This window comes from Scophthalmus maximus, chromosome 15 (genome assembly GCF_022379125.1).
Source record: "Scophthalmus maximus strain ysfricsl-2021 chromosome 15, ASM2237912v1, whole genome shotgun sequence".
Lineage (NCBI taxonomy): Eukaryota > Metazoa > Chordata > Actinopteri > Pleuronectiformes > Scophthalmidae > Scophthalmus > Scophthalmus maximus.
The window spans coordinates 4,223,519-4,248,349 of record NC_061529.1 but is presented as its reverse complement, the minus strand read 5'-3'; the positions used below and the strand labels follow the sequence as shown (position 1 = coordinate 4,248,349).

At 44.5% G+C, this 24,831-nt stretch overlaps 2 protein-coding genes across 6 annotated transcripts in view; both read left to right on the top strand.

Annotated features, from left to right (window-relative positions):
* The window catches only part of actn1 (actinin, alpha 1), a 50,283-nt gene extending 31,717 nt beyond the window's left edge, over positions 1–18,566 (top strand). Inside the window, exons 6-22 of one of the 5 annotated variants that reach the window (XM_035610992.2) lie at positions 2,472–2,550; positions 2,781–2,862; positions 3,730–3,815; positions 8,508–8,600; positions 9,480–9,710; positions 10,375–10,522; positions 10,639–10,789; positions 11,218–11,326; positions 11,653–11,793; positions 12,170–12,352; positions 12,539–12,673; positions 13,171–13,350; positions 14,134–14,280; positions 16,057–16,137; positions 16,470–16,535; positions 16,870–17,028; positions 17,950–18,566. In XM_035610992.2, the coding sequence (XP_035466885.2) occupies positions 2,472–2,550; positions 2,781–2,862; positions 3,730–3,815; positions 8,508–8,600; positions 9,480–9,710; positions 10,375–10,522; positions 10,639–10,789; positions 11,218–11,326; positions 11,653–11,793; positions 12,170–12,352; positions 12,539–12,673; positions 13,171–13,350; positions 14,134–14,280; positions 16,057–16,137; positions 16,470–16,535; positions 16,870–17,028; positions 17,950–18,108 (2,230 nt within the window). In that variant the 3' untranslated portion in view covers positions 18,109–18,566. Of the gene's footprint in view, positions 1–2,471; positions 2,551–2,780; positions 2,863–3,729; positions 3,816–5,081; positions 5,168–8,507; positions 8,601–9,479; positions 9,711–10,374; positions 10,523–10,638; positions 10,790–11,217; positions 11,327–11,652; positions 11,794–12,169; positions 12,353–12,538; positions 12,674–13,170; positions 13,351–14,133; positions 14,281–16,056; positions 16,138–16,469; positions 16,536–16,869; positions 17,029–17,949 lie in introns of all 5 variants that reach the window. The other 4 variants (XM_035610991.2, XM_035610989.2, XM_035610990.2 and 1 more) reach the window with 4 other exon arrangements.
* Positions 18,567–18,760: 194 nt separating this feature from the next.
* LOC118286521 (cytochrome c oxidase assembly protein COX16 homolog, mitochondrial) lies at positions 18,761–24,330 on the top strand. The gene is made up of 4 exons (XM_035611016.2): positions 18,761–19,702; positions 20,591–20,668; positions 23,026–23,094; positions 23,723–24,330. Exons 1-4 carry the CDS (start codon positions 19,643–19,645, stop codon positions 23,834–23,836), a joined length of 321 nt encoding a protein of 106 aa, XP_035466909.1. The 5' UTR covers positions 18,761–19,642; the 3' UTR covers positions 23,837–24,330.
* Positions 24,331–24,831: the final 501 nt, after the last annotated feature.

Here is a 24,831-nt window from a genome sequence, read left to right as displayed (position 1 = left end):
TTATCTTTTCCTTTTTGTTAAATTAAATGTTGGTAATCCAACGATAAACACTTGTGGGTTTCACACTTTTATAATAAGCCATTTGATCTTCAGTTATACATGTTAATGAGTTGTTAATAGATTAATTTTGGTCACAATTCACCTTATGTCTTCCTCGGGTCTTCCTGATGAATTAAAAAGTTCAAAAGCCAATAAAACCTGATTGAGGCATCCATCCCAATCTGGCATCCCAATAGTTGTTCCTATTAATAGCTTTTAACTGATCTATAATGTGTTATAAGTAATTTATGAATTTATAAAATAATTCCTTAATGTATCCTCACATAAAACGTTAAATTTAAGCTTCAGGTGCAAAATGGCAGCAGCACTGGAAATCCCTCAATCCTGCAACTACATCTTGTGGAAACTGTTATGAATTAGAATGTGGTTGCCAGTTTAGTCTAGATAATTTCAGATTTCTTTTGAGATGTAACATTTGTATAAAACCAGGATTACATAAGTCTATGATTTCATAAATTGTTCCTGACGCAGCTCGGGCTTAATTGGTGGCCTCCGACAGTGGCGACGGGGAACAGAACCGACCCTAAGCAGCATAACCCAGAGCAGCTGGGGAGGTCGGGACGCGGCGGCGGTGACCGACCAGCGGATTTAGATTTATATCCGTAGATTTGTTGCACGCAGACAGTTAATCAAATTTACAAAGTGGTTACTGCACCGTCCTGTCTGGGCATTTCTACCACGAGTGTGGTGGGCTTCGGGTGAGTGCTGAGGCCACGTTATAGGGAAGCCTCCCGTGTGTGTTGAATTATTAAAAAAGGAAAAGTCCACACTGCGATCGTCAGATGTGGATGAAAGCCGAGGCGCGACAGAGGAAAGGTGGAGGTGAGGTCATGTCAGGAGAAGGTAAAGGGAGATGCCTGGTGATCCCTGTGCGGGGGGGGGGGGGGGGGGGGGGGGGCCCGGCCTTTGATGTGGTCTCTCTGTGAGAGATAATAGCGTTGTCCGTCCGAAGATGAGAGGCGCTCAATGAAAGGGTGCGGAGTTGTGAAGTGCTGCTGCTTCAGGTCTAAAAGTCGCCGTGTTAAAAGCCCCTCTTGCGCATTAAAAGCACTTTTTATTATGGCAGGTAATACATTTATAAAATATCCCATTTGCTGCCAGTAAATCCTCCTCTACTCTCCCTAATTGAGTTGGAGATTCTCTCAATTTGCGGCTGCATTTCAAGACGGCCTGCTTTCAGCATCAGGGCCGCGAATCAATGAAGCACAGAAGGTTAAACCAAAATATGTCTTCCAGAGAATTAAACGCACAATTATTGAGTCAACCCTGAAGTTTTAAACCTTCTACTGGATTTTAATTTGAGCCGATGGGGACACTTAGTGCTAAGATTGTACATTTTTATCTTCATTTGTCTTTTTGTACATACAGAATTTTAGCCAGTCACCGTGAGAATTAATCCCTGACCTTTCTGTACCTAGCGCGTCTGAACTTCTCTTTTGCGTCTCGTAACTTTTCGTTTTGGGTTTGTGGTGCGCCGCTTTACGGTTTTGCTTCACTTTCTCGCTTTCATAGTTCTGTTTTTAGTCGCATTCATTGAAAATGCCTCACAAAGCCTCTGTTCACTTCCTGCTCAGCAGCCAGACAAAGTGAGTGCTACTTGCCGGTGAACACGGTGGAGCGTCCAGCAGCTGAAGACAAAGATATTTGCATCGGCAGTTGGTTGAGACCAAAGCAGAGTTTAAAAGAGTGAAACTGGAGTAGAGGAGAGAAGTTACGACTCCATATTAATGCTGGCGTTGCTCCATGTCGGCTGCAACGGGAAACAGGCAACTGTTTGTTTCATATAAGTTATTTCAATTAATGTTTACAGCTTGTTGCGCTGCCTCCAAGTGGCCAAAAAAAGATATAATCAAATACGTACATGAATAAACTTCTGAGCTTCTCATGAGTTTGATGTTTCTGTGAAAATAAGCAAGCACTCACCACATGAGTAAGTAGGTCAGGAAGTCACAGTGAAACCAACTGCCAAGAAAATTACTGTGGCGAAATCTAAGATAACCAGCACAAGAGCACCAGTTCTGTTCAGTGTACAAAAGTAACCGAGCAGAAATTTCTTTTCTTTTTCTCTCTCGTCAAAAGCAAAGACCAACCGCAGTTACCAATTTTGCCATGGTCCTTGAAAATAATTGAACGGGTAGTTTTTCCCAGGTTTCCAACTTTTTAGAGAGGCACTGGAACCCCCCGCCACCACTCTTCTTTGATATCTCGGATCTCTACGAACTCTTTAGTCCCGACTCATCTCGTGTTGTTTCTCAAACTTCGGAACTTTTGACAAGAAGTCAAAAATGAAGGCCAAATTCTATTTCTTTTCTTTATCTCATTACGTTGCCCGCTCACGTTGACCGTGATCACAACTGTTTCTCCTTCTCTCTCTCTCTCTCTCTCTCTCTCTCTCTCTTTCTCCGCTTCAGCTGGAAAGATGGTTTGGGTTTCTGTGCACTCATTCATCGACACCGTCCAGAGCTCATCGACTATGGAAAACTGCGCAAGGTGAGCGGACGTAGGGAAGCCACTCAGACTGTGAACCGCAACCACCGATGAGAGAGTCAATCTCTGTGCGCTCGGGAAAATGTCCGGACGTCAGTGCATGTCTGAAAGCAGCAGTACAGTCATTGTTGCGAGTGTGCCACTGTAAAATGGCAGCACTTTCAATTTAGGATGGCACAACGACATACAAAGGTCCAAAGGTCTTCATTGTCCGCTGTGTCTGCCGTTGACAGGACGACCCCATGACCAACCTGAACACGGCCTTCGACGTGGCGGAGAAGTACCTGGACATCCCCAAGATGCTGGATGCCGAAGGTAAAACGGACGGGGGGATACCACAGTGAAATGAGGAGGAGGAGGAGAACAGACCTTTTTTATCATGTGTCCAAAGATAGAAATATAGTCTCTCAGACGTGCCGCCCCGCCTGAAAGTGGCGAGGAGCCAGGCCGTCTCTCCTGCGGCGATCGTCGGGCTGAGCCAAGACGCGGGAAAGGGCCGAGCTCCGCATTTTTTCTTCTTCACATTCCTCACATTCCTACGTGTAGTACATCACTCTACGTGTTTAGTGCTGAGTCACAGCCATCTATTGCCGGCGATGGCAGAGGAATCTGAGGTTCTCAGCAGCGGCAGCTGAGAGACAGACCGACTCTCTCTTTCCCACCACGTTGTTCATTGATGACGTGCGACTGAAGTTTTCTTTGGCTTCATGCGACCAACTTTTGGTCCCATTCGCGATTGATGATTCTTGATAACTCTAGATAAGTCTGCATAACTTGGCTTTTTCCGCGATCTGGGAGACTATATTTTGACTTTGTGCGTACGGAGGGAGACAAACATCATTTTTCTATTAAATGTTAATATTCAGTTCTCTTTGTACAAGTAAGATAAAGCCTTTTTAGAGGTCGTCCTTAATGTCGGCCGAATGGCTTATGCTCATTTAGTTAACGTGGACATTAAGATCTGTTTGGCGTTTAACTCCAATTCTCCCCGTGAAGCACATCTGGATCACGATAGGACGTGTTTTTCTTTCCACTCCGGTTGCTGTTCGTGTGAGGAGCTTGAGCTCCGGCTCCACTTCCTGTTTCTTCATTTGATCTGTTTCTCTGTTTAACAACCCACAACTCCCCCCCCCCCCCCCCCCCACTCCACCCTCCATCCTCCGACCCCTCTCATCCCCGCAGACATTGTGGGCACTGCCCGTCCGGACGAGAAGGCGATCATGACCTACGTCTCTAGCTTCTACCACGCCTTCTCCGGCGCCCAGAAGGTATCCTGGATGCGGCATCTCCTCCTTCCTCCTTCCTCCTTCCTCCACCTCACTCCCCTTGTGTTCCTCCTCGCAGGGCTCCTTTTTCTCTCCGCAGTGCACCGCGTACCCCTTTGCAGGGGTCACTCCTCCTTCACTTTCCGCATGGTTCCCGCCACCAAATGCATGATGGGACGACAGCTGTCGATGAGCGCGAGCGTGTCTCCAGTCTACCTTGTCGTTTGACTCACCTCTGATTAGGCCTTTAGTCACTCGGATCGCAGGCGGAGTGGAGTGGGAGGTGCGGAGCGAAAGTTTATGTGATTGCCTGCGATAAAATCAGCAAAAAAAAACGCCGCGGCTGCTGATGGAGAGAGACAAATTGGCCTGAAGTCGAGCATTGTGAGCGTTTAAGTGGATTGTTGCGTTCAGCCTTGAGAGTGACACATTAAACGGAGGGCGGCGGATGAAATTAAAACCGGCACTTCAAAGTCAAATATCAAGCCGGCGGGGCATCGCGATAGATCAGCGCCGTCTGGCTCCGTTTCCTCGTTCCTCTGCGGGAGACGAGCGCCCGAAAACCTCAATTTTGCGCGCCGGGCAATGAACGACTGTCAGTCAGCTCGACGGGCGACCTTGAGCAGGAACCCTTGAGGTCGGGGAGGGAAGCGGAGCGTCGCGGAGCAGACGTTACGTAAGAGAGCCAGGTTTCGCTCCCCCCGCTGCATCGAGAGAGAGCGTTTCAAGCACAGCTGCAGAAATGTCTGTGTTTATAAATGAGGAGAGTGCGGACTGGCGTGGTCTCGTCCACTGGAGCCACAGCTGGACTCTAGCTTTCGTCACAGGTCGGAGAAGCGCAGGAGGAGTTGGTTGTAGTTTAAATTGTAAAACACAATGAAATCCAAACGTTCAGATGGATACTAAACAGATGATATCGCTGATATTCGATGCCTTTTTTTGGATGAACTACTGGAGGCACTCTGCTTTTGATTTATTTTTACTACGCCTTGAGTTAAGCTTAAATATGCAGGTTTTTTAAAAACCTCACTCCGTCCGACCGCCTCCCACTCGAATTCTGTCACGTTTATTCCAAAACAATTGGAGGAAAATGGAGAAACTCAACTTGAGGAAAAACTGTGGGTAGACTGGAGGCCGACTTGCTGCCTCCTCCTCGTGATTACGCCCCCTGCTGGCCCTCGTGTCTCCGCACACGTTTACTCTTTGTGCATTCTTTTTTTTCCCTCTCTCTTCTCTGTCCTCTCTCCCCTTCCTCTGTTCCCCGCGCAGATATCATTAGCACCTTGAGGCCAGATGAGAAGGCCGTCATGACTTATGTGTCGTGTTACTACCACGCGTTCTCGGGCAAGCAGAAGGTGAGAAACGAAAAAGGAAACCAAAAACCAAACAACAACAAGAACAGAACAATGAGCGGCTTTGCGGCTGACAGATCAGCTGTAGTCTGACTTTGCTGACGTTTGTTTTTTTATCACTGCAGTTGTGTGATATCAAATCTTGACCCTACAACACGGCACATCGCCACAAACTGACAGTATCAAGAAATGCAAATACAAACTTTACTTAAAGGGGCAGGAAGCACTTTTTAATCCAATACACACGTTTTTACAGATTCCTTTGTTTGGAATTCAACTTTTCTCATTTATCAGCAATTCTGCCGTTGCGTTTTAAATACATATAAACTGAATAGCTGACATATTCGAGGGTTTCAGAATGTAATTACTTTAAAGCCGCTATTAACTTTTAATGAACTTGACTTTTTAATGAAATAAATTACGTCAATTTAAGACTTAGCACCAAACTGTGCCGCTCCCCCTCAGCTCTTCAGAGCTTTACAGCATCTTTCACCTTCTAGTTTTTTTTAAGTTTTAAAGCTGCACCGTTAATGATGAGCATAGTGACATTCATAAAAAATAAAAATAAAAACTGAACAGAGCGGAGCGTTTAGCAGCTTAAGGGCCAAATGTTTCCCCTTCAGACCTTTGTGTACTTGTAGATGAAAACCAGAGCGGAGAGGACAGTGAACACCGAACGCACATTCATCAGGCGGTCAGACACACCACTCCAAATAAATCCTAATATTGCCACATATGTGTATGTGTGAAGCAGCAGCAGGTACAAAAGCATTTTTCCTGCGACAACTCTCTCCTCGATGGGGTCAAAGTGTGAGTGGGACCTCTGGAGGCTCCAGGCTATTTGAAAATGAAGTGAATATTTTAATTAACTATCCCAGGAAAGAAAACACATCTGCATTGCCGACATCTTATCTCTGTTTATTTTATGATCCTTGAAGCGCTCTGGCCTTAGACATTTTTTAATGTGTGGGCGGCCCCCTGGTGGGAAACCACATCTCACACTGTCAGTGGAATATACTATTCCAAATTCAACTCGATAGCTTTGCAGAGAACAATAGAGACACACAGGATTTCTGCAAAGTCTCCCGTACTTATTAGGGTCCACTTTTCAAAGGAGCTGTCGGACCCCCCGAGGAGACGGAGTCCAGATAGCTCCGTCCGTCTGCCTGGCTGGCAGACAGTGTTACTGTGCCGGCAGGGATTTCACATAGAAAAGCAGTGGGTGGAGGAAGAGTTTCTCCTCCACTGTCTAACGCCTCACGTTTTGCCCTCCAGGGCAGATATTTCCCCATAAACACAGTCACTCTTAACTTTTTCTCGTTGGCTGAACGTGGACATGGAAATCCTCACTTTAACGTTGCGAGGAAAGGTTAAAATCTGTGATTTTTCTAGTTCCAGTTTTGAATGTATTTTTATTTACAGTCTCTTCAAAGACTCTTCTGTCCAACTGGATCAAAAAAATATTTTGACAGTATTTTGCTGCATGATAAGCATCTTTAAATCTGCGACCCTAATCCAAAGGCGATGGTAGACCGAGGTTAAACATCTCCTTCGCTATCTTGTGCGAGGCGAGAAAATAATTTCTGACAATGCAAATCAATGGAACATAACTTGAATATAGAGTAATATTTACTACTGAGGTCACTGAGATTGTGTCCTTGGTGATATTTCTGAGAACACGCAGGTTTTTTTAATGAGCTGCGGGATTTTAAGACTGAATATCTCAACATTTGACCTCATATAAGAAAAACAAATAACATGGATTAAAATATAAAGAAAGGATTTTTAAATTAAGAAAAAAAAAATCTTTAAAATAAAATAAATCTTAGGACTGATGACCTGATGATTTAGCCCTGGATAAACTTACCTTCAAATTTGTCCTGTGTTGTAACAGATCAAGTGAGGAAATGTTTCCCTTCTGTTTATTAATAATGATAAAACGGGATAACTTGAGAACGGGGTTAACCGTTTTTATATTGTACAACAAAGGAAGTACTTTATGATTCTGGAAATATCCGCACAACTGCTGTTAAATGAAAAACAAAAGCCCCAGACAGTCCGATCGGTGGGATTTTCACGAAACGAAAATACGTTCTCACTTGCTTTGTATGAAATATCTAAAATAGTTTCTGCCCCCGATAATCAATCCCCTCCAGTGTCCTCCCTCTGATGTCAGGACAAAGTAATTCATAAAACGGGTCCTGGCTGCCGGGGCCTGTCAGTAAACAGGCCTCGTGTGCAAACATTTGCTCACAGAAGCACGACCTGCACATCCTGGCTCTCCTTTTAAGGCCGCTGCTCCCGGTGGTGACCCCCCCCCCCCCCCCCGACTGAGCCAAGTTTCCCCCCCGTGATCTTTTCACAAAGGAGGCTGGAAGCTGTCCCCCCCTGTGTGGGATGCCAGTGTCTGAGCTCTGAAATGCGGTGGGAGGGAGATCCGTGGCTGTTCTCTCTAAAAGGACACGGCTGCGAAGGTCGTGCCGCGTTTCGAATTTTGAATTTGTTTCCCTCTCAAGCTTTTTTAGCGGGAACTTGAAAGTGTTTAGAGGCTTGATTTATTTTGAAAAGATCATTTCTGACATTTGCGAGCTTGCAATCCTCTGCGTATTTTCCAGACTTTGTGCATGCTGCTTAAATTTCTGCATTTCCGTAATTGATGTACCGTATTGAAGCTTTTCTTTGCCTTGTCACTCGTTTCCAATGAGCTCTCCCTGACCACAGTCACTCAACTTGAACCCCAACGGGTTGAGCTGACTACATGTTGTCATGGAAACCCTCACTTTGCCCGTCCAGTGATGAAGGATGACGGGCCATGTGTTGAGGAAGTGTCGTGTCACGGAGTGAAACCCTCTGTTTCCCCTCCTCTGGGTTTGTTGTATTCAATTCTCACAGGAGCTTCGCTTCTTTATTCCGCCAGTCGCTGTACAGTACAGTTATGTAGGTTGAGAGGAGGAAGTGACACGCTGTACGCTGCTGTTCTATAAAAAGACAGTGGTGCAGATAGAGAGAGAGGTGTCCTCACTGTACACCTGACCACAGGTACAATACGGTGACTCTCTAGAGTCCTTTACTGCTGGAAAAGACGCTAGATGAATAATCTTTAGACATTCGCAGTGCAACACACAAGCCCAGACAGTATCCCAGCAGACAGGAGTAGGCCAACCTTTTTTTACTTGCTAATTCATTGCAGAGTAGATGCATATAAACACACAAATGAATCAAATGCATCCCTTGAATTTGACGGGGCACACACCGGGTACAGTACATTGTACAGTACAGACGAGCGAAACGCCTCATTTCTGCGTCTCTCATCCTGTTTCTCCCCCTCGCCCTCGTCATCCAGGCGGAGACGGCGGCCAACAGGATCTGCAAGGTGCTGGCCGTCAACCAAGAGAATGAGCAGCTGATGGAGGACTATGAGAAGCTGGCCAGCGATGTGAGCACACACCCACCCCCCCGAATTTTCCCCCCATAATTGTCCTGCACCACCGCTGTCCCCTGTCTCTCTCCCCTCCCCTCCCCTCCCCTCTCTGAGTCCCTCCCCCACCTCCCTCAGCCCAGGGGTGTCGGTGCTCCGTGCAGGTGCAGGGTGTTAGAGTGAAGATAAACAGGCAGCCAGGAAAACACACGGTTGCTTTGAGGCACAAGCATAAAAAAAAGGATCATAGAAGTAAAGTTTCAGACTATAAATATGTTTTTGCCTGTTTTAACTCATTTAAAACAAACTGCTTACACTTATTCTTCAACTTATTTTCCATAGTATAGATTTTCAGATTGATAAAGGCTGAGCTTGGTTCCAGTTCGTGTCATTACATTATGAAAATTGACGAGTTGAGACTATTAAAACAAACAGATTAATTATGACTGGTGAATCGAAACAGCTTGTTAAATGTGAGAATTTTCTTTTCTTTGTCTCATGTAATTTTTTTACCTGAATATCTCTAAAGTTTTCAGCTCTTATTTGAACTCATCGACAGTCAGTGAGTGGGATAAAACATGCAAAAACACAAATACTGACCATTTAAATCAGACATGAACTGCTCTCAGAGATACATTTGATTGTTAGAAATGAGTAAAAAAAAATAGAATTAGCTAATCAATTATCTCAACCTTTTTTTTCTCCACACATTAATCACATCCATTACACCTCACTACTTCCTCTCTATCATTTTTCTTCGATTCGCATGATTCTCCTTTGCCTCTCTGACCGCCTTCTTTTCCTTGAACTTGTTTCCCCCCCTTTTTTTCTTCCACTTATTCTCTCCCTTTACCACACACACACACACACACACTCACACACACTCACACACCACAGCTGCTGGAGTGGATCCGCCGCACCATCCCCTGGCTGGAGAACCGCCTGCCTGAGAACACCATGCAGGCCATGCAGCAGAAGCTGGAGGACTTCAGGGATTACCGCCGCCTGCACAAGCCGCCCAAAGTGCAGGAGAAGTGCCAGCTGGAGATCAACTTCAACACCCTGCAGACCAAGCTGAGGCTCAGCAACAGGCCCGCCTTCATGCCCTCGGAGGGAAAGATGGTCTCGGTAGGTCAGAGTAGAGAGTAGGAAAACTCGCGGCAAGGAGAAATTCCAAAAAACTCTTACAGAAAAGTTGCAGAAACGTTCGTGATCCAAACTTTCCTGCAGGCAGAGGCGAGATTTCTGTGCAACTCGGGCCAAGGAATTACCTCAACTTGCAGGAATCATAAATGACATGATGTGAGGGAACATTTGAGCCCATTTTTTAAACCCGTGTCTCACTCGGTTGCTTTACAGTGTCTTCTACAGTACGGCCCCAATATAACGTAGAGTATCGACGTTGCCTTTATTCTATAGATGAGAATTGGAGAGGATGCGGCCAACAGACTGTTAACCCTGAAAGATTGAAGCTGTAAAACATTTACAAGGCGTATTGTTTGTTGGAGATTTTATAACTCAATTTTAAAGCTGGAATAATCAATATTTTATATTAACAGCAGCTCAAATGTCCCAGGAAACCAGGTCACTTGGAAAGATGAACTCGCTTGATATTATCATCCAACGCTGCAGCTCTTCTCAGCTCTATGTTGCTTTTTTTTTTTTTTTTACAGGCCACAGTGTTATTGTCTCGTTTACATCACAGGTCTCGTGAGTGTCGCAGGAGACCCTTCCGCATGTCTTTTGGCCGAGAATAAGATCCCAGAGTTTTCTGCCTTTTTGCCTCACGCAGGACATCAACGGCGCGTGGGGAAGCCTAGAGGGAGCAGAGAAGGGCTACGAAGAGTGGCTCCTCAATGAGATCCGCCGGTTGGAGCGGCTCGACCACCTGGCGCAGAAATTCCGCCAAAAGGCAGCGATCCACGAAGCGTGGACCGAAGGTACTGACCTGATGTAAAAGGAGCTGAGGAAAAGTGTGACGTAAAAATGGAAAATTACAGTTTGCAAACATGTTGAGGTAAAAACGGTGAAAATAATTGTAACTTTACCTTTGCAGGCAAGGAGGAGATGCTGCAGAAGCGCGACTTCGAGACGGCCTCCCTGTCGGACATCAAGGCCCTGCTGAAGAAGCACGAGGCCTTCGAGAGCGACCTCGCCGCACATCAGGATCGCGTGGAGCAAATCGCCGCCATCGCACAGGAGTTAAAGTAAGAGGCGACGAGACGAAGCCGCGGCAGTGATGGTTGGAAAAAGATCGCTCTGTGTAGAGTAATGTAGAGTAGGAATGCGTGAGAGGTGCTCGTAGGGGCAACAATGACTCTCTATACCTTTTTTTCCCCATCTAATTCTTTTAGTGACTTTTTCATCCTACTATCCCTCTACATTATTGTTGGTGATTTTAAACTTTAATTATTATTTAATCATAAACATCAATAATCACTCTCTTGAGCTTAGGCTCACTTCATTTTCAAGTTTAAATGATGAAACAAGAAGAGATACAATACCCTCCAGGGCCCACAAAAACATTTCACACCGCAGGAAAAAAAAAAATCAATGATACGAAACTGAATACACTAGCTTTATTATACATGAAATGATAATGAGTCCCTTGTGTTCCTGTCCGTGTGTGCTCCAGCGAGCTGGACTACTACGACTCCCCCAGTGTGAACGCTCGCTGCCAGCGGATCTGCGATCAGTGGGACGCCCTGGGAGCTATGACCCAGAAACGCAGCGAGGCTCTGCAGGTGAGGAGGGCTGAAAGCGATTCGGGCCATGACGAGTTATTGACCTAACTTCTAAATTCTTTTTTTTAAACCTCTGTCCTTCTTGCTGCTGTTTGGACTTTGGAGCAGAAATAATGACACATTTAGAGATGAAAGTCTTCTCCAGCACAGCGAGAGATATCATTTTTGATTTGCAGGGTTTTTCCTCCTGGCTTTGAGAATCCCTTTAAAAAAAATCTGCAGATCCATTCAACAGTATATATAACGCTCCAGCTCTATGAAGGCGTCTGCGAATCTTTGAATTGCCGCCCTTCATGCAAACCTCTGATTTTTTTCGTGCTCAACAGAGAACTGAGCAGCTGCTCGAAACCATCGACCAACTGTACCTTGAGTTCGCCAAGCGAGCGGCTCCGTTCAACAACTGGATGGAGGGCGCCATGGAAGACCTGCAGGACACCTTCATCGTCCACACCATCGAGGAAATCCAGGTGAGCGACGGAGAGGAGTCACAGGAAATCCTCATCTCATCTCTAATACTCATCCTGGAATAAATGAAATAGATGGTGTGGCGGGTAAACGCTTGGTTAGATGAGAAAATTGCCATTCTAGCGTCTGCACAGTAAACATCTCGATTGCTTTTGTGTTGTTACTGCACATACATGTGCTCATAAGATTTGAAGAGTTGTCGTTACGAGAAAAGAAAAAAAAACAGTTTCATGCTCTTAAGAAATTCAGTACGAGGAAGAAACCCCAGTTTTCTTTCAAATGTAAAAATGATGACAGCCTTTGATGCTATTGTTGTGGTTCCTTTTATTTTTTTTTACTCTTTACTATGTTTTGATGTTTTTTTTGTGTGTGTCTCAGGGATTGAGCACAGCCCACGAGCAGTTCAAAGCCACGCTGCCAGAGGCGGACAAGGAGCGCCAGGCCATCCTGGGCATCCACAACGAGATCGCCAAGATTGTGCAGACCTATCATGTGAATATGGCCGGGATCAACCCCTACACCACCATCAACACTCAGGAGATCAACGCCAAATGGGACAAGGTAACGACAAGGATCAGTCAGGGGCAGCGGAAATGCAATTCAAGACGGTTTTGAATCTTTATTTATTTCAGGAAGATCTAATCCTGCAGTTTCTGTCTGCACAGTCTTTTGGTTTGTGAACAGTCGCACGTAAACTGTCTTGCCACGTTGGATTTTTCCATCACTCCGCTGTCCTGCCCGCTGCAGGTCAAGCATCTGGTGCCTCAGCGTGACCAGGCTCTGATCGAGGAACACGCCCGGCAGCAGAACAACGAGCGCCTGCGCAGACAGTTCGCCAACCAGGCCAACGTCATCGGACCCTGGATCCAGACCAAGATGGAGGTCAGTGTATGACCGGAGCCAGAAGTCAAGTGACCAAGTTCAAAATGAGACCAGCCAAGTGTAGTCGCCTCACCGGGCCGTTTCTGCAAAGCACTTCACTTGCACAGAGTTTAAAATATGCAAGATGGTAAAACTTTCGAATTGTAATATTGATCAGTTTGAAATAAATGGAAGATTAGGGTTGAGATTAGGATCTCGACAGTGCCTCATACTTCACAGCCGACATGGCCACCAATGGAGTGGATCGGATGAGTGGGTGTCGAGAGAATTGAAGGACATACAGAGATTTCTGAGTTTATTAATCCACAGTCGTTTTTACCCGTGTGTGTGAGTGTGTGTGTGTGTGTGTGTGTGTGTGTGTGTGTGTGTGTGTGTGTGTGTGTGTGTGTGTGTGTGTGTGTGTGTGTGTGTGTGTGTGTGTGTGTGTGTGTGTGTGTGTGTGTGTGTGTGTGTGTGTGTGTGTGTGTGTGTGTGTGTCTCTGTCTCTGTCTCTGCAGGAAATCGGACGCATCTCCATTGAGATGAACGGCACCCTGGAGGACCAGCTGACGCACCTACGCACGTACGAGAAGAGCATCGTCAACTACAAGCCAAAGATCGACCAGCTGGAGGGAGACCACCAGCTCATCCAGGAGGCCCTCATCTTCGACAACAAGCACACCAACTACACCATGGAGGTACGTCCCTGCTCAGATTCCTGCTTCATCCATTCAATGTTCCGTCACTTCGAACAAAGATTTCCCGTCGGCCTGCTTCAAAGCAAAATCCTTTGTGCCGTGTTAAATGGCGCCTTGGTCTCAGATGCTCGAGGTTCACCACAGAGTCCAGAACAGTGGGTGGCAGCGTGTTACGACGACCACAGGAAAAACTCTTCAGGAGTTTTTAATGCTGAACTTTTCTGACACGGCAGCCCAGCGTCCAGTCTCCGGTGAACCAAAATATCTCCTTGGCTCATCAGCCAAGTGCTCGACTATAAACCCCCGGCCTGCCAGGAATAGTTTTTTTTTCATTGGCCAAAATAATTCCTATGAATTTTGTCGCAGACATCCTCTGCACAACAACAGAACCACTTTCCAAAGCTAGTTGTGTCGAGAATCAGCTGCTGTATGAAGACAAAGAAGCTTTAACATGTGTTAACTCATTTTTTTGTTTTTTAAACAATCGACTGTTCTTCATCTCCGAGGGGAAATATTGTGACTTCATGGAATTTTGTGGGTGTCATTTTGTCCACAAAGGACACTTGTCAGACGTGTCGGCACCGTCCTGGACAGAACATGTCGTCTGTCTTTTCTTCCACGCAGGATAAAACAAACAACTAATCATTCACAACCACTCTCTGACCTGAAGCGTAATCCAATCTCAAGTAATTGACCTGAGACTCTTTTACTACCCGCCTCTTCCCTGACCCTGATTAAACTTCCTCTGCCTTCGTCTTCTCTCTCTCTCTCTCTCCTCCGCAGCACATCCGCGTGGGCTGGGAGCAGCTACTCACCACCATCGCCCGCACCATCAACGAAATCGAGAACCAGATCTTGACGCGAGACGCCAAGGGCATCAGCCCGGAGCAGCTGAGCGAGTTCCGGTCCTCCTTCAACCACTTCGACAGGGTCAGTAGTCGCACCGAGTCGCCGTGCTGCGGACACAAAGGCGAGGAGGGGTGCCGCGGGTTGCACGCTCCTTCATTTGCGCTTTGTTTGTTCCTGGCAAACAGTGAGACTGGAGCAGGGAGCAAACACATTTCATGTTGTTAGAGCGAGGGCTTGTGGGAAATCTGATAATACATCTTAGTCTTAGTCGATCACTTACCAGTCTTCTCATCGGAATCTCAGCGAGACAAAATGTTGAACTATTATTTCAAAGTTGTGAGCGTCCGTTTTTCGGACGTGTGGAGTTTGTCTTTTATATATTTAGACTGCGACAGCAAAGAGAAGAAGTTGAGGTGGGGATTTGTCACGTTCCGGGTCCGCTCACGTCCCGCCGCGCTTCCCGAGGTGCGGCTGATGGCAACACCCTTTATCGATCCTCTAGCTGGAAGACGGGAGTTCGTAGGGTGTTACGGTTCGGGTTTATAGACGGATTTTAACCGCTCGGGTGAAAAGGGACTTTAGAAGTTCAGTGACACAACGAATGTAACGCTCAGGAGCTTTGAGGCAGAACAATGAGAAAGGCAGCGCCGCTCTAGTTCATACCACAGGCACAATGTCTTCCCACCGAAGGCCGTTTCTATAAAACCTCCTGTCTTTGCTCTGTTCCTGCCCCAGAACTCAGTGTTTACACTGGGGCTCAGCATGACAGGAACAGCACCAATTATGGATGAGTTTTTATTTAGCTCCTCCTCCTCTTCCTCACCCTCACCCCAGCTCTCCCCTGGACTCCATCATTACCTCATGCATTCTTCCAGAGCTGCCCCATTGTTAATAAATACGCGAGGAGGTCGTTCTGAGCCGAGAAGAAACAGTGGACCTGAACTTGTGCCTTTGTTTCGTTTTTAAAAAAAATCAGGATTAAGCTTCGAGGCTTTCCGCCGATTCTTTAATGATTAATTGATTTTCCCATTAAGAAATATGTCAAACAAACTGGTTCTAATTTTTCACGTGAGGATTGACTGCTTTTCTTTGCGTTATATAATCGTAAATTGCAAACTTAGATAATTTTAAGCAAAACTGGGGGGGGGTACGACACAGATTCCAGTTTCTCCGTTTTTTTGTCTTTAAAAAAAAACAAGACATCTGAAGACACTTTGGGGTATTTGCTGACATGTTTTAGGCCAACTATTAATTGCTAAATTATAAAATAATTGGTGGATTAATATATGATGACATTTATTATTAGCTGTATCCCAATTCATTGTATTTAAATCCAGGTAAAATTAGTACAGTAAATGGGAAAATGTATGTGATTATAAATGTGGTTTATGAAGCATTTTGCTCTGCCTGTACAAAATAGGTGAATCTAAGAAGATTGTTTGTTGTGCTGTTAAGTACATGTGCCATCGATGAATAACATGACCCCACCCCAGGGCCCAGTGGTCTGCCTGCCACACTGCACTTTAACGCCTCTGAATGCCCTCGCCCAGCATGGCAGCACTGCTGCCACCCTGTGTTCACCTGCCAGGTCCTAATGAATATGCACTTGTGTTCTCTGTTTTCTATCTCTTGTGCATGGCCCCCTCCCCCCTCACCTCCTTCCCTGTGCATGGTGCACTCCCTCCACCCTCCCCCTTCCCACCACCACCTCACCTGCCTCCTCGTCTTGTCCCCATCCACCCACCCCCCCCCCCCCAACTCCTCTCACCATCACTGACACCGCTGTATGTGATGCTGCATGGCCTGTGGCCCCCCCGACGCCTCGCCTGGCACTGGCCCCCCCCCCCCACACCCCAGGACCGCTCGGGCACTCTGGGCGCGGAGGAGTTCAAGGCCTGCCTGATCAGTCTGGGCTTCGATATCGCCAACGATGCACAGGTACTTAAACGTGGCCACGCCCCCGTGGTGAGAGGTTTAACTGGTTTCTCTTTTTCTTTTGCACCTTTCCCCCCCACCTTGTATTTCTTTCCTTCCCCCATTCTCCTTCTCTTCCCACCTTTTTATCTTCTTATCCTGTCTTAACTCCCTTTGTGATCTCCTACATCTTGCGACATTCCACTCTGCGAATTGTTGCGGCCTGTTCCTCCTATAATCTACTCTTTGTTCATCCTTTATTCTTCCAAACGACTTTCTCCGCTATCCCTGCCTCTGCTTTCCTATATCCCTCTCCTCCTCCTCCTGGTTTGGTTTGTCCATCGCTGACCTTGTAGAAGAGAACAGGAATCATGGATGCTGAAGACTTCAAAACCTGCCTTATCTCCGTTGGTTACAACCTGGTAAAGCCATGAGCACCCTTCCAGCATGAAAACATGATTGTGTTTGTGGTTGTTGAAACCAGCCGGAAATGGTAATGAATAAATGTAACGTTAACTTTATTTCAATTTGAAAAACACTATGTGCTTGTATATGTTTTTGCTGTATAAGATTTTCACGCAACAGTACCTCAAAATAATGTAAATAATCTAAAACTCACACTTAAAAATAAGTTATTCCAGTTTATACCACCATATGTAGGATGTCAGTCATTTGCCGCGTTGTGTAAGTGCATGGCCACAGGGACTGTTTTTCCACGGCGACTTCGGCTTCACAGTTCCTCTCTGTTGCCTCCAGGGTGAAAACGAGTTCTCGCGCATCATGAGCATAGTGGACCCCAACAGGATGGGCCTCGTCACCTTCCAGGCCTTCATCGACTTCATGTCCCGCGAGACGGCGGACACGGACACTGCCGACCAAGTGATGGCCTCCTTCAAAGTCCTGGCCGGGGATAAGGTACGGGTTAACCTGCAGTGTCTGAGGCATCACCAAGGAAGAGTAAAAACAAGAGCGAATATTCATACTAGTATTTAAACACGTATAGGCTTCCAGCGGGTGTAGGGAGTTTTCTTGCTTTACCTGGATTTGTTTTGGGGGCGTGTGTCGCCCGATATGTTTTATGCACGTCCGTAATATAGCGATGTCACAATCTTACAGAAGTATTGGCCGGACTTCTGAAGAGTAGTGTTTTCTGTCAGTTGCTGTTTTCTTCAGACCTTTGGCGTTTTAACTTTGCAGACCTTTCACATACACGCAGAAACCTTTAACAGACTAGAGGAAATAGAAAAACTGAAAAAGTACAAGATGTCTCCTATAACAGTGCATGTCAGTGTTTACGGTACGCAAAGTGCTATTGGCAAAAAATTCACAACAGTTATTATAAAACCACACAAAAATCACCCCAAAAAAGATTGTTTATTTTATTTTTCTTATAGACTTGCATAGTTTTTCCACTATATTTGTAGCCATGACCTTATACTGGAAGACTCAGGTTTGCTCTGCCAAATACTTGGTTCTCTTTGGCCGCTGTTCAGCTTTTGGCCTTCTCTACCAGTGACTCATTTATTCCAGCTCTCAGCATTTCTACAATTGTCTGACCTGCACAAGCTCACAAAGTAAACAAAGAGCTGGAAGATGAATTAAGCTGCTGACCAGCTGTTGATTCTAAATGTGACTGACAATAGTCACTACTCTTTCACATTACAGTAATCTTGGAAACTTGTTCATGTAGCATAATGAAGTTAGATTTGATTAAATAATACAAAAATATTCTCACTCAAGATTCATGTTTTCCCCCATCTGAGTTTAGAAAGCTTTACTCACAGCAGCTTTTCTAACATGTAAGAATATCATTTTTTGTTTTTTCATCCTCAATAGAACTACATTCTAGCCGACGAGCTGCGCCGGGAGCTGCCTCCAGACCAGGCAGACTACTGCATCGCCCGCATGGCCCCCTACACAGGGCCCGACGGCGTGCCAGGAGCCCTCGACTACATGTCCTTCTCCACCGCTCTGTATGGAGAGAGTGACCTCTGAACACTCTGTCAGTCGTCCTGACTCTGGACCACCAGCCTACCTGCTACAATCACCGCCATGTCCTCTGACTGCCCCCCAGCCCGTCACCACACTCCTGTCCTACTATGCTCATTTTTTGTACGTCTCTGGCCTTATCTTTTTTGTCACTATATCCTCTTTGTCTCCTGCTCCTGCTCCTCCACCTCCTCCCCGCCTGTCCGGCCTCCTCACCGCTCCCTCACTCTCTCGTCTCCGTCGTATTTGTTCCCCCCACGCAACGCAGCAGCTCTCCGGGTTTACAAAGAGGGAGAGAGAAAAAAAATTGTTTGTTTCTGTTTTTATTTTCTTGTTGTCATTGTTTTTCTTCATAAAATGAATAAAGTTAACATATTTTATTATACTGAACAAAAAAAAAGGTATTTTTCTTCACCTGATTGAAAATAAGAGACAAGAATTGTAATAAAGAAAAAATTGCTATACTTTCTCTTCTTACTCTCTGTTTGCTGCAGGGATCGATATTTTTGATTGGTATTGACAGTTTGTACATTTATCTGAATCCAGAACAGCTTATATTGATATGCTGTATGTATACATACCAATGTCCCTGGAAAGGAGGTAAGAACAGAACCCACACTCATTTTTGGAATGTTTATGGTGTTTCAAATACTCCCATATGAAAGCCGCAATTACCTGCATTAAGAGGGGATTATGTATTTACACACCAGTGGTGTAGCAACTTCTTCCAGTCTCATTCTCCATCAAATACTTAACATTACTGCCCAGTTTTAACCATTTAAAGCAGTAAGACTTTAGATTGTGGTTCCAAAATTCGCCCTGTGGGTATATAATAAAATTTAGATAGATGCTTGGTTGAGGAAGTCCTCTACAGTAAACATCATATCAGGTTTTGCCTCTGCACTATGAGTTGTCTGTGTGGTAATGCAGTGCAGACATTATGAATTGACACATTATTTCATCTGCAGTTGAACTTACTTTATTGCCCTACATTTCAGTCATCAGGCAAACGTCATATATATAAAGGTGAGATGCTTTTAGTGAGGGAAAACCTGCCAGAGGAGACCAGCAACACCAACCTACATGCATACAAATGAAGGTCAATGCACTTATCGAGACAGTGTGAGAAACAATGAGATTCATAAATGTCTGGTCTGATTGTAGAAAACAGACACTAATAAAATAGCAATAGCAGAAATAAAAATCTGGAAGAGAGTTTCTGACTCAAAGTAACACCCACTTCTCAAAAGGATCAAATTGGGGTCACTAATATTTTGTGATTGTGGAAATAATGTTTAAGTTGAACATCAGCTTTTTTTGTGCGTGTACAAAAGATTAGTAGCTGTAGAAGTTCTCGAAACACACAAAAGAAAATGTTCTCATCGTCATCAAAATACCCTGATGCCTGGCGGAACCTTGCGCGTGACTTCGCACCGCTCCGGACAGTTTAGCTCGTCGGACCTGTTCAGGAAGCGCCTCCCAGCTGTGACCTGCTCGCTGTTTCCGTTAGTAAAATGGACCTGTAGCTGTGGAGAAGAATATGTTTAACTTGAAGTTGCTGCAGAAAAACAAGACGATCAAATATGGAGTCCCGATGCTCGTGAGTAACAGGGCACATCACGTTTTTAAACATAAACACGAACGGCAGACTAGCAGGGCTAAGCTTGTTAGCTAACATGCTAACAGCTTCATGGACGGTGCTACTGTCGAACAGATGTGGAGTGTGTGATTTATTAATCCTACAGGGGGATTTTAAAGATTTGAGGGTTACAGGTTATTAAATTGGAGATTTTTCTTCTGTTCAACTTTTCATTTCATAGTGAACGTGTTCCTTTGTAGAAATATGTCCATGTATAATGTCAGTATTAGGGCTGCAACTAACGATTATTTTCGTTATTGATGAATCTGTAATTTATTTTATCGATTAATCGATTCGTTGTTTGGTCCATAAAGCAAAGAAAGTTGAAACCAGAATATATAATTAAAATATTCATTAAAGAGAATTTGTCCTTCTTTTTTTCATCAAAACTACTTTCGATTATCAATCGATTCAGTGGTTCGATTACTAATCGATTCATCTATTAACTGTTGCAGCTCTAGTCAGTATGATTTTAAAAAAGCATCCAAAGCTAAAATGCTTTGGATAAACAAAGTAAAAATAACTTAGTCACTATTTTTAGCTTCGTATATGTATATAGATTATTTTTGTCTTTTTTTCATAGTTTTTTCCTCCTATTTTTATTGTATATTTTTATCTATATTTTTATTTATTTAATTCAAACATATATTCTGGCACTTTGTTGACTCAACTGTGAAGTTGAACTGTATTGCATGTTTTAGCCTAAAGAATCATATTCCTTGATAATTTTCGTATTCGCCTCCGTAGTTTGGGATGAAGTTATTTCTGATGGACCGACCACGAATATTTTTGGGATGAAGATATTTCTGATGGACTGACCACAAATATGTCTGTTCTGTTCTGTTTCAGTTGCTGGTAGTCGGCGGTTCCTTCGGCCTGCGAGAGTTCACACAGATCCGATATGATTCCCAGAAGATCAAAAGGAAGGTTTGTGGCAAATTCATGGATTTTTTATAATTTCATAAAGGGTTCACACGTCCAAACAATCTTGTAGGTTCCCAGATTCAAAACAGTTACAAGAACTACCATCCTGGACGCAACAGTCTCAGGGCAGTGCAGTGCGGTCAGTGTGTAAATACTCCTCCTAGTGGTTAGAAACCGTAATTACACCTGAGAGTGAAAATCCTTCCAAGTGTAAAAACGGTGGGTAAGTTGTAGAATGTAGAAAAATTGTGTCACATCTCTCTTAGGTGGTAGATTTGAAATTATTTATAATCACGTTACAAGGAGCTCGACGGTTGTCGGTGTCAGAAACAGACAGCGGGCGTCACGTCACCGAGAGGCGTCTCCAACAACCCGCTCGGGGTGAGTCAGTCAGTGTGCGAAGAGCGAGGGAGTGAGAACAAGCTCTTATAATTCACTGAGTGACAGAGCCAATTCATTAGAGTGACAGAGGACCGACTCTTTATTAGGAGCCATTACGATCTGATGAGCTTGCAAGGGCAAGTGGCTGTTTTGTGCTACTTTGCGGTGACGAATGCCCGCCGCGTGTCAGCTGGGTTGGGAGCCAGATGGCAGGGGGCATCTTTACTTATTACTGCCCATATGAGGCAGCATTGTGGAGGAGAGAGGAGGAGGAGGGGGCAGGCGATCGTGCCCCTGGCACCATGCTTCTGTAGCTGCCCCCACACACACACACCACTCGCTCTCTGCTGACAAGTTTCTCACCTCCGTCAGTGAAGGTTCAACTCCACCCTGTGCAGGGTTCCTATGCAAGTTTGGAAAAAAAAGAAAAGAGTATGTAAAAACATTTGTGTTTCCAGACTTAAGTCTAAACCAGAATCTCTCTAGTCTAGTGAATTGTAGCTGTGGTGGCGAGGTTCATCGCTTATGAGTAACAAACGTGTGCAGAAGGATAAAGTAGTTCCTGTCAACCTGACATTATTTAGATTATCCTGGTGACAGCTAGTTACCTTGTACTTTTTCCCTTGTTGATGGAAAAAATACATATTTCCACAATTACAGAGTTTAAATCAATCCTAGAACAGGTAACATTGGGATTGGAAGTATCAATATTTCAATATCCATCCGCACACATGCCACATCACCATCAACCTTCTGGAGAAACCGTGACTTTCTGTGTATGAAGTGCAACAAATAATACATTTAAATTATTTATTTATATAATATGATAGAAAATAGCTTATAACATTCATCTATATAATTATATTTACTCAATAAACGTCTAGATATATGTGCTCGGATGTATATGGTCTTAAAAATCTACAGAGAAGTCTGGAAATTTTAGTCTGGAAAATGTGTAGGAACCGTGTGCGCGTGTGTGTGCGTGTGCGTGTGTGTGTGTGTGCCTGATTTGATGGAATATCTAAACAGTTGTAAAGATGCACAATTAAAACTGCTCTTCCAGTTCTAACTTCGGACTGTTATCAGGCAGTTCTTGTTTTTCCACTCTGATATTTAAATCATTGAAGCTGCTGTCTCGGAGTAAGTCACCATGTGATCCAATTAGCATTTTCTCTTCGCTGATTTCATTTAGCCCGGAGGCAAATTCGTCCTTCAAGGCTTTTATCTCCTCCCTTTCCAGGTTCTGTGTGAACGTCTCACCTCTGAACGTCCAAGTTTCTGTTTTTTGTTGGGTTTCAGTCTTCTGGCATTGTAGCATAAATAACGCGTCCTTAGTAGGTGTCACACGACTTAACTGGAGCGATTAACTCCCTCCTCCAAAGGCTGCAAAATTCTCCATATATAAATGTAAATGTGTATATATGTTATTTGCTGTACTAATGTAAGTTTAATTAAAAAATCAGTCATGGAGTTGTGAAATTCATAAGTCGCCAAAGTGACTGCAGCATTATTGCTGTGAAATATTACAACTCATTAAACGTAATGGTTCAGAATGGGATTCGTTTCGGTCCTGTTCTCAGGGAAAATCAGTCTGAATGACAAAATCCAGAAATATCTTCTCCACTGGACTCAACTCGCTCTCCCAAATTCGCCTGACACACTTTTTCCCCTCTTTTGACCGAACCTGGTGATGTTTCTCAAATAAAAAATTAAAAGAGTAAAAACATGGTAATATTAGATCCTCGCTGTAGGTTTGAAAGAACCTCCACTTCAACACTGGGAAGAAAAAGTCTTCAGTGTTTCCCACTCAAACAAGTGATAGAAAACAGCTTTCATCAAACGAGGATCCCCTCCACATCTTCGCCTCTCTCCCTTGTGTCCATTTTCCCTTTTGTTGTTGTAAATTGTGAGTCTCTGCCAGAAAGCTCCATATTCCATTATTTGCTTTTAAACATATTTATTTCTCTGTTTTCTCTCAGCTGGATCCTTCACTGGAGGCCAGAGTCAACCTGGAGAAGCAGCCAGTCATGCTGGAGGAGGAGTATCAGGTAAAAAGAGTCGGGTGGAGAGTTTGAGGAAGTTGAGTCTTTACCAGAACTTTTTTGGAGGTGTTATCACATGATCAAAAGTACAGGGCATTTGTCATGCGATAGCAGCTGGTTGTGTGATCATATATTTACAGTTATCAGCAAAGCAGAGCCAAATTCAGACATGAGGTGAACATTCATTTCTGTTTCTTTTCCACCATTTCACAAAAAGACAAGATACAGAGTGTCAACAGAAACAAATTATCATCCTTAATGAAACTGTGCGACGATACATATATAATGCGGTTTTGATAAACCCTGTAAAAGGCAGAGAGCGGGAAAAAGCTGACTGTCTGAGAGACAATCAGTTTCCTAAGTTATTGGACCGTCCGATGAGCAGATCTGAAGAATCCTCAGCAGATGGTCGGGAGTTTTCTACATCTGGTGCTTTTCAAAGTACATCAAGTAAAGCCAGAGACGAATCCGCAATCGACGCTGAAGTAAAGTCTGCGCTCTCACGCAGAATCGTTTTCAGACACTGTTTAATCTTTGTCTGGTTTTGAATTTTTAAAATTACAGCTTTATTGGCATCCTGAAGTTTACACCTCCTCTCCTATTGTTCTCTTTCCCTCCCTCCCTCCCTCTGCAGAAGCTGAAGGACCTGAAATTGGACGAGTGGAAGAACATCCGTGGTCCTCGTCCCTGGGAGGACTCGAGGGAGTATCAGGAGCAGCAGCGAACCACGAAGAACATAAAAGACTGAGGCTCAGCCGACTCAACACACACACACACACACACTGCAGCAGCAGCAGCGGGGCGGACCAGACGAGAATGGACGGCATCTCGGCCACAGACGCCGCAGAGACACAATTATCCCCGATGCGGCGACGCCGGGGCGCAGAGCTCAACTCTTTTGTCTGTTCTGTGCTTGTGTTGGACTCGGAACTTTGGAAATGTGCACTGTTGTGGTTTCCCTGCTGGTTGTTTCAGTGCGACTCGTGGTTCAAACTAAACCACGTGAAGCTTAAAACCTCGACATAAGTTCAAGGTTGAGTTTGAAATTTAAATAAATATTGATTCTTGTAGCTTTAATATACGAAAGTATACAGCTGTCACCTGTTGATTAGTTGTTCTCATGTCTGATCAGTAGGTGGCACCTCTGCGTCCTGTTGCACCTTTCACAGAAACATGGGAGGGAACTCTATATATCAATGTATGATTTCCACGTCTCAATAAATTATTAATACTGAACCGAAATTGTGGCTTTAACTTTTATTTTGTTTCTGACAAATGCTCGTAGACGTGACAAGTCTTTGTTCACAACTGTATCTCTATCGATTTACCTGTTAAAAGTATGAAAGAATAACTAGCACCAGTCCAGCGTTTCCTCCGGCTCCACAGGCCCTCGACAGTAATCCATTTCTCTGACAGTTATTACTTTGCATCGCGATGGATTTATTACGTTTACAGTGGAAACAGTATTATAATAGTACTACAAAACAGAGGAACATGATTTCTGCTTTATGTCTTCACATCAGTGTGTATGAGCGTCACATAACGTACACACCGCCTCATTCGCATTGTGGAATCGGGGACGTAATAAATATTCTTCAGTTGTCCTGGGATACATTTGCTATAATCACATCTTTTATGTCCATGACTTTGAGTTACTTTAATACTGTTATAATGTTTCTCACGCTCAGATATTTATGGGGAAAAACAACAGCTTACATATCAGGATTATTTTTGCATGTGCAT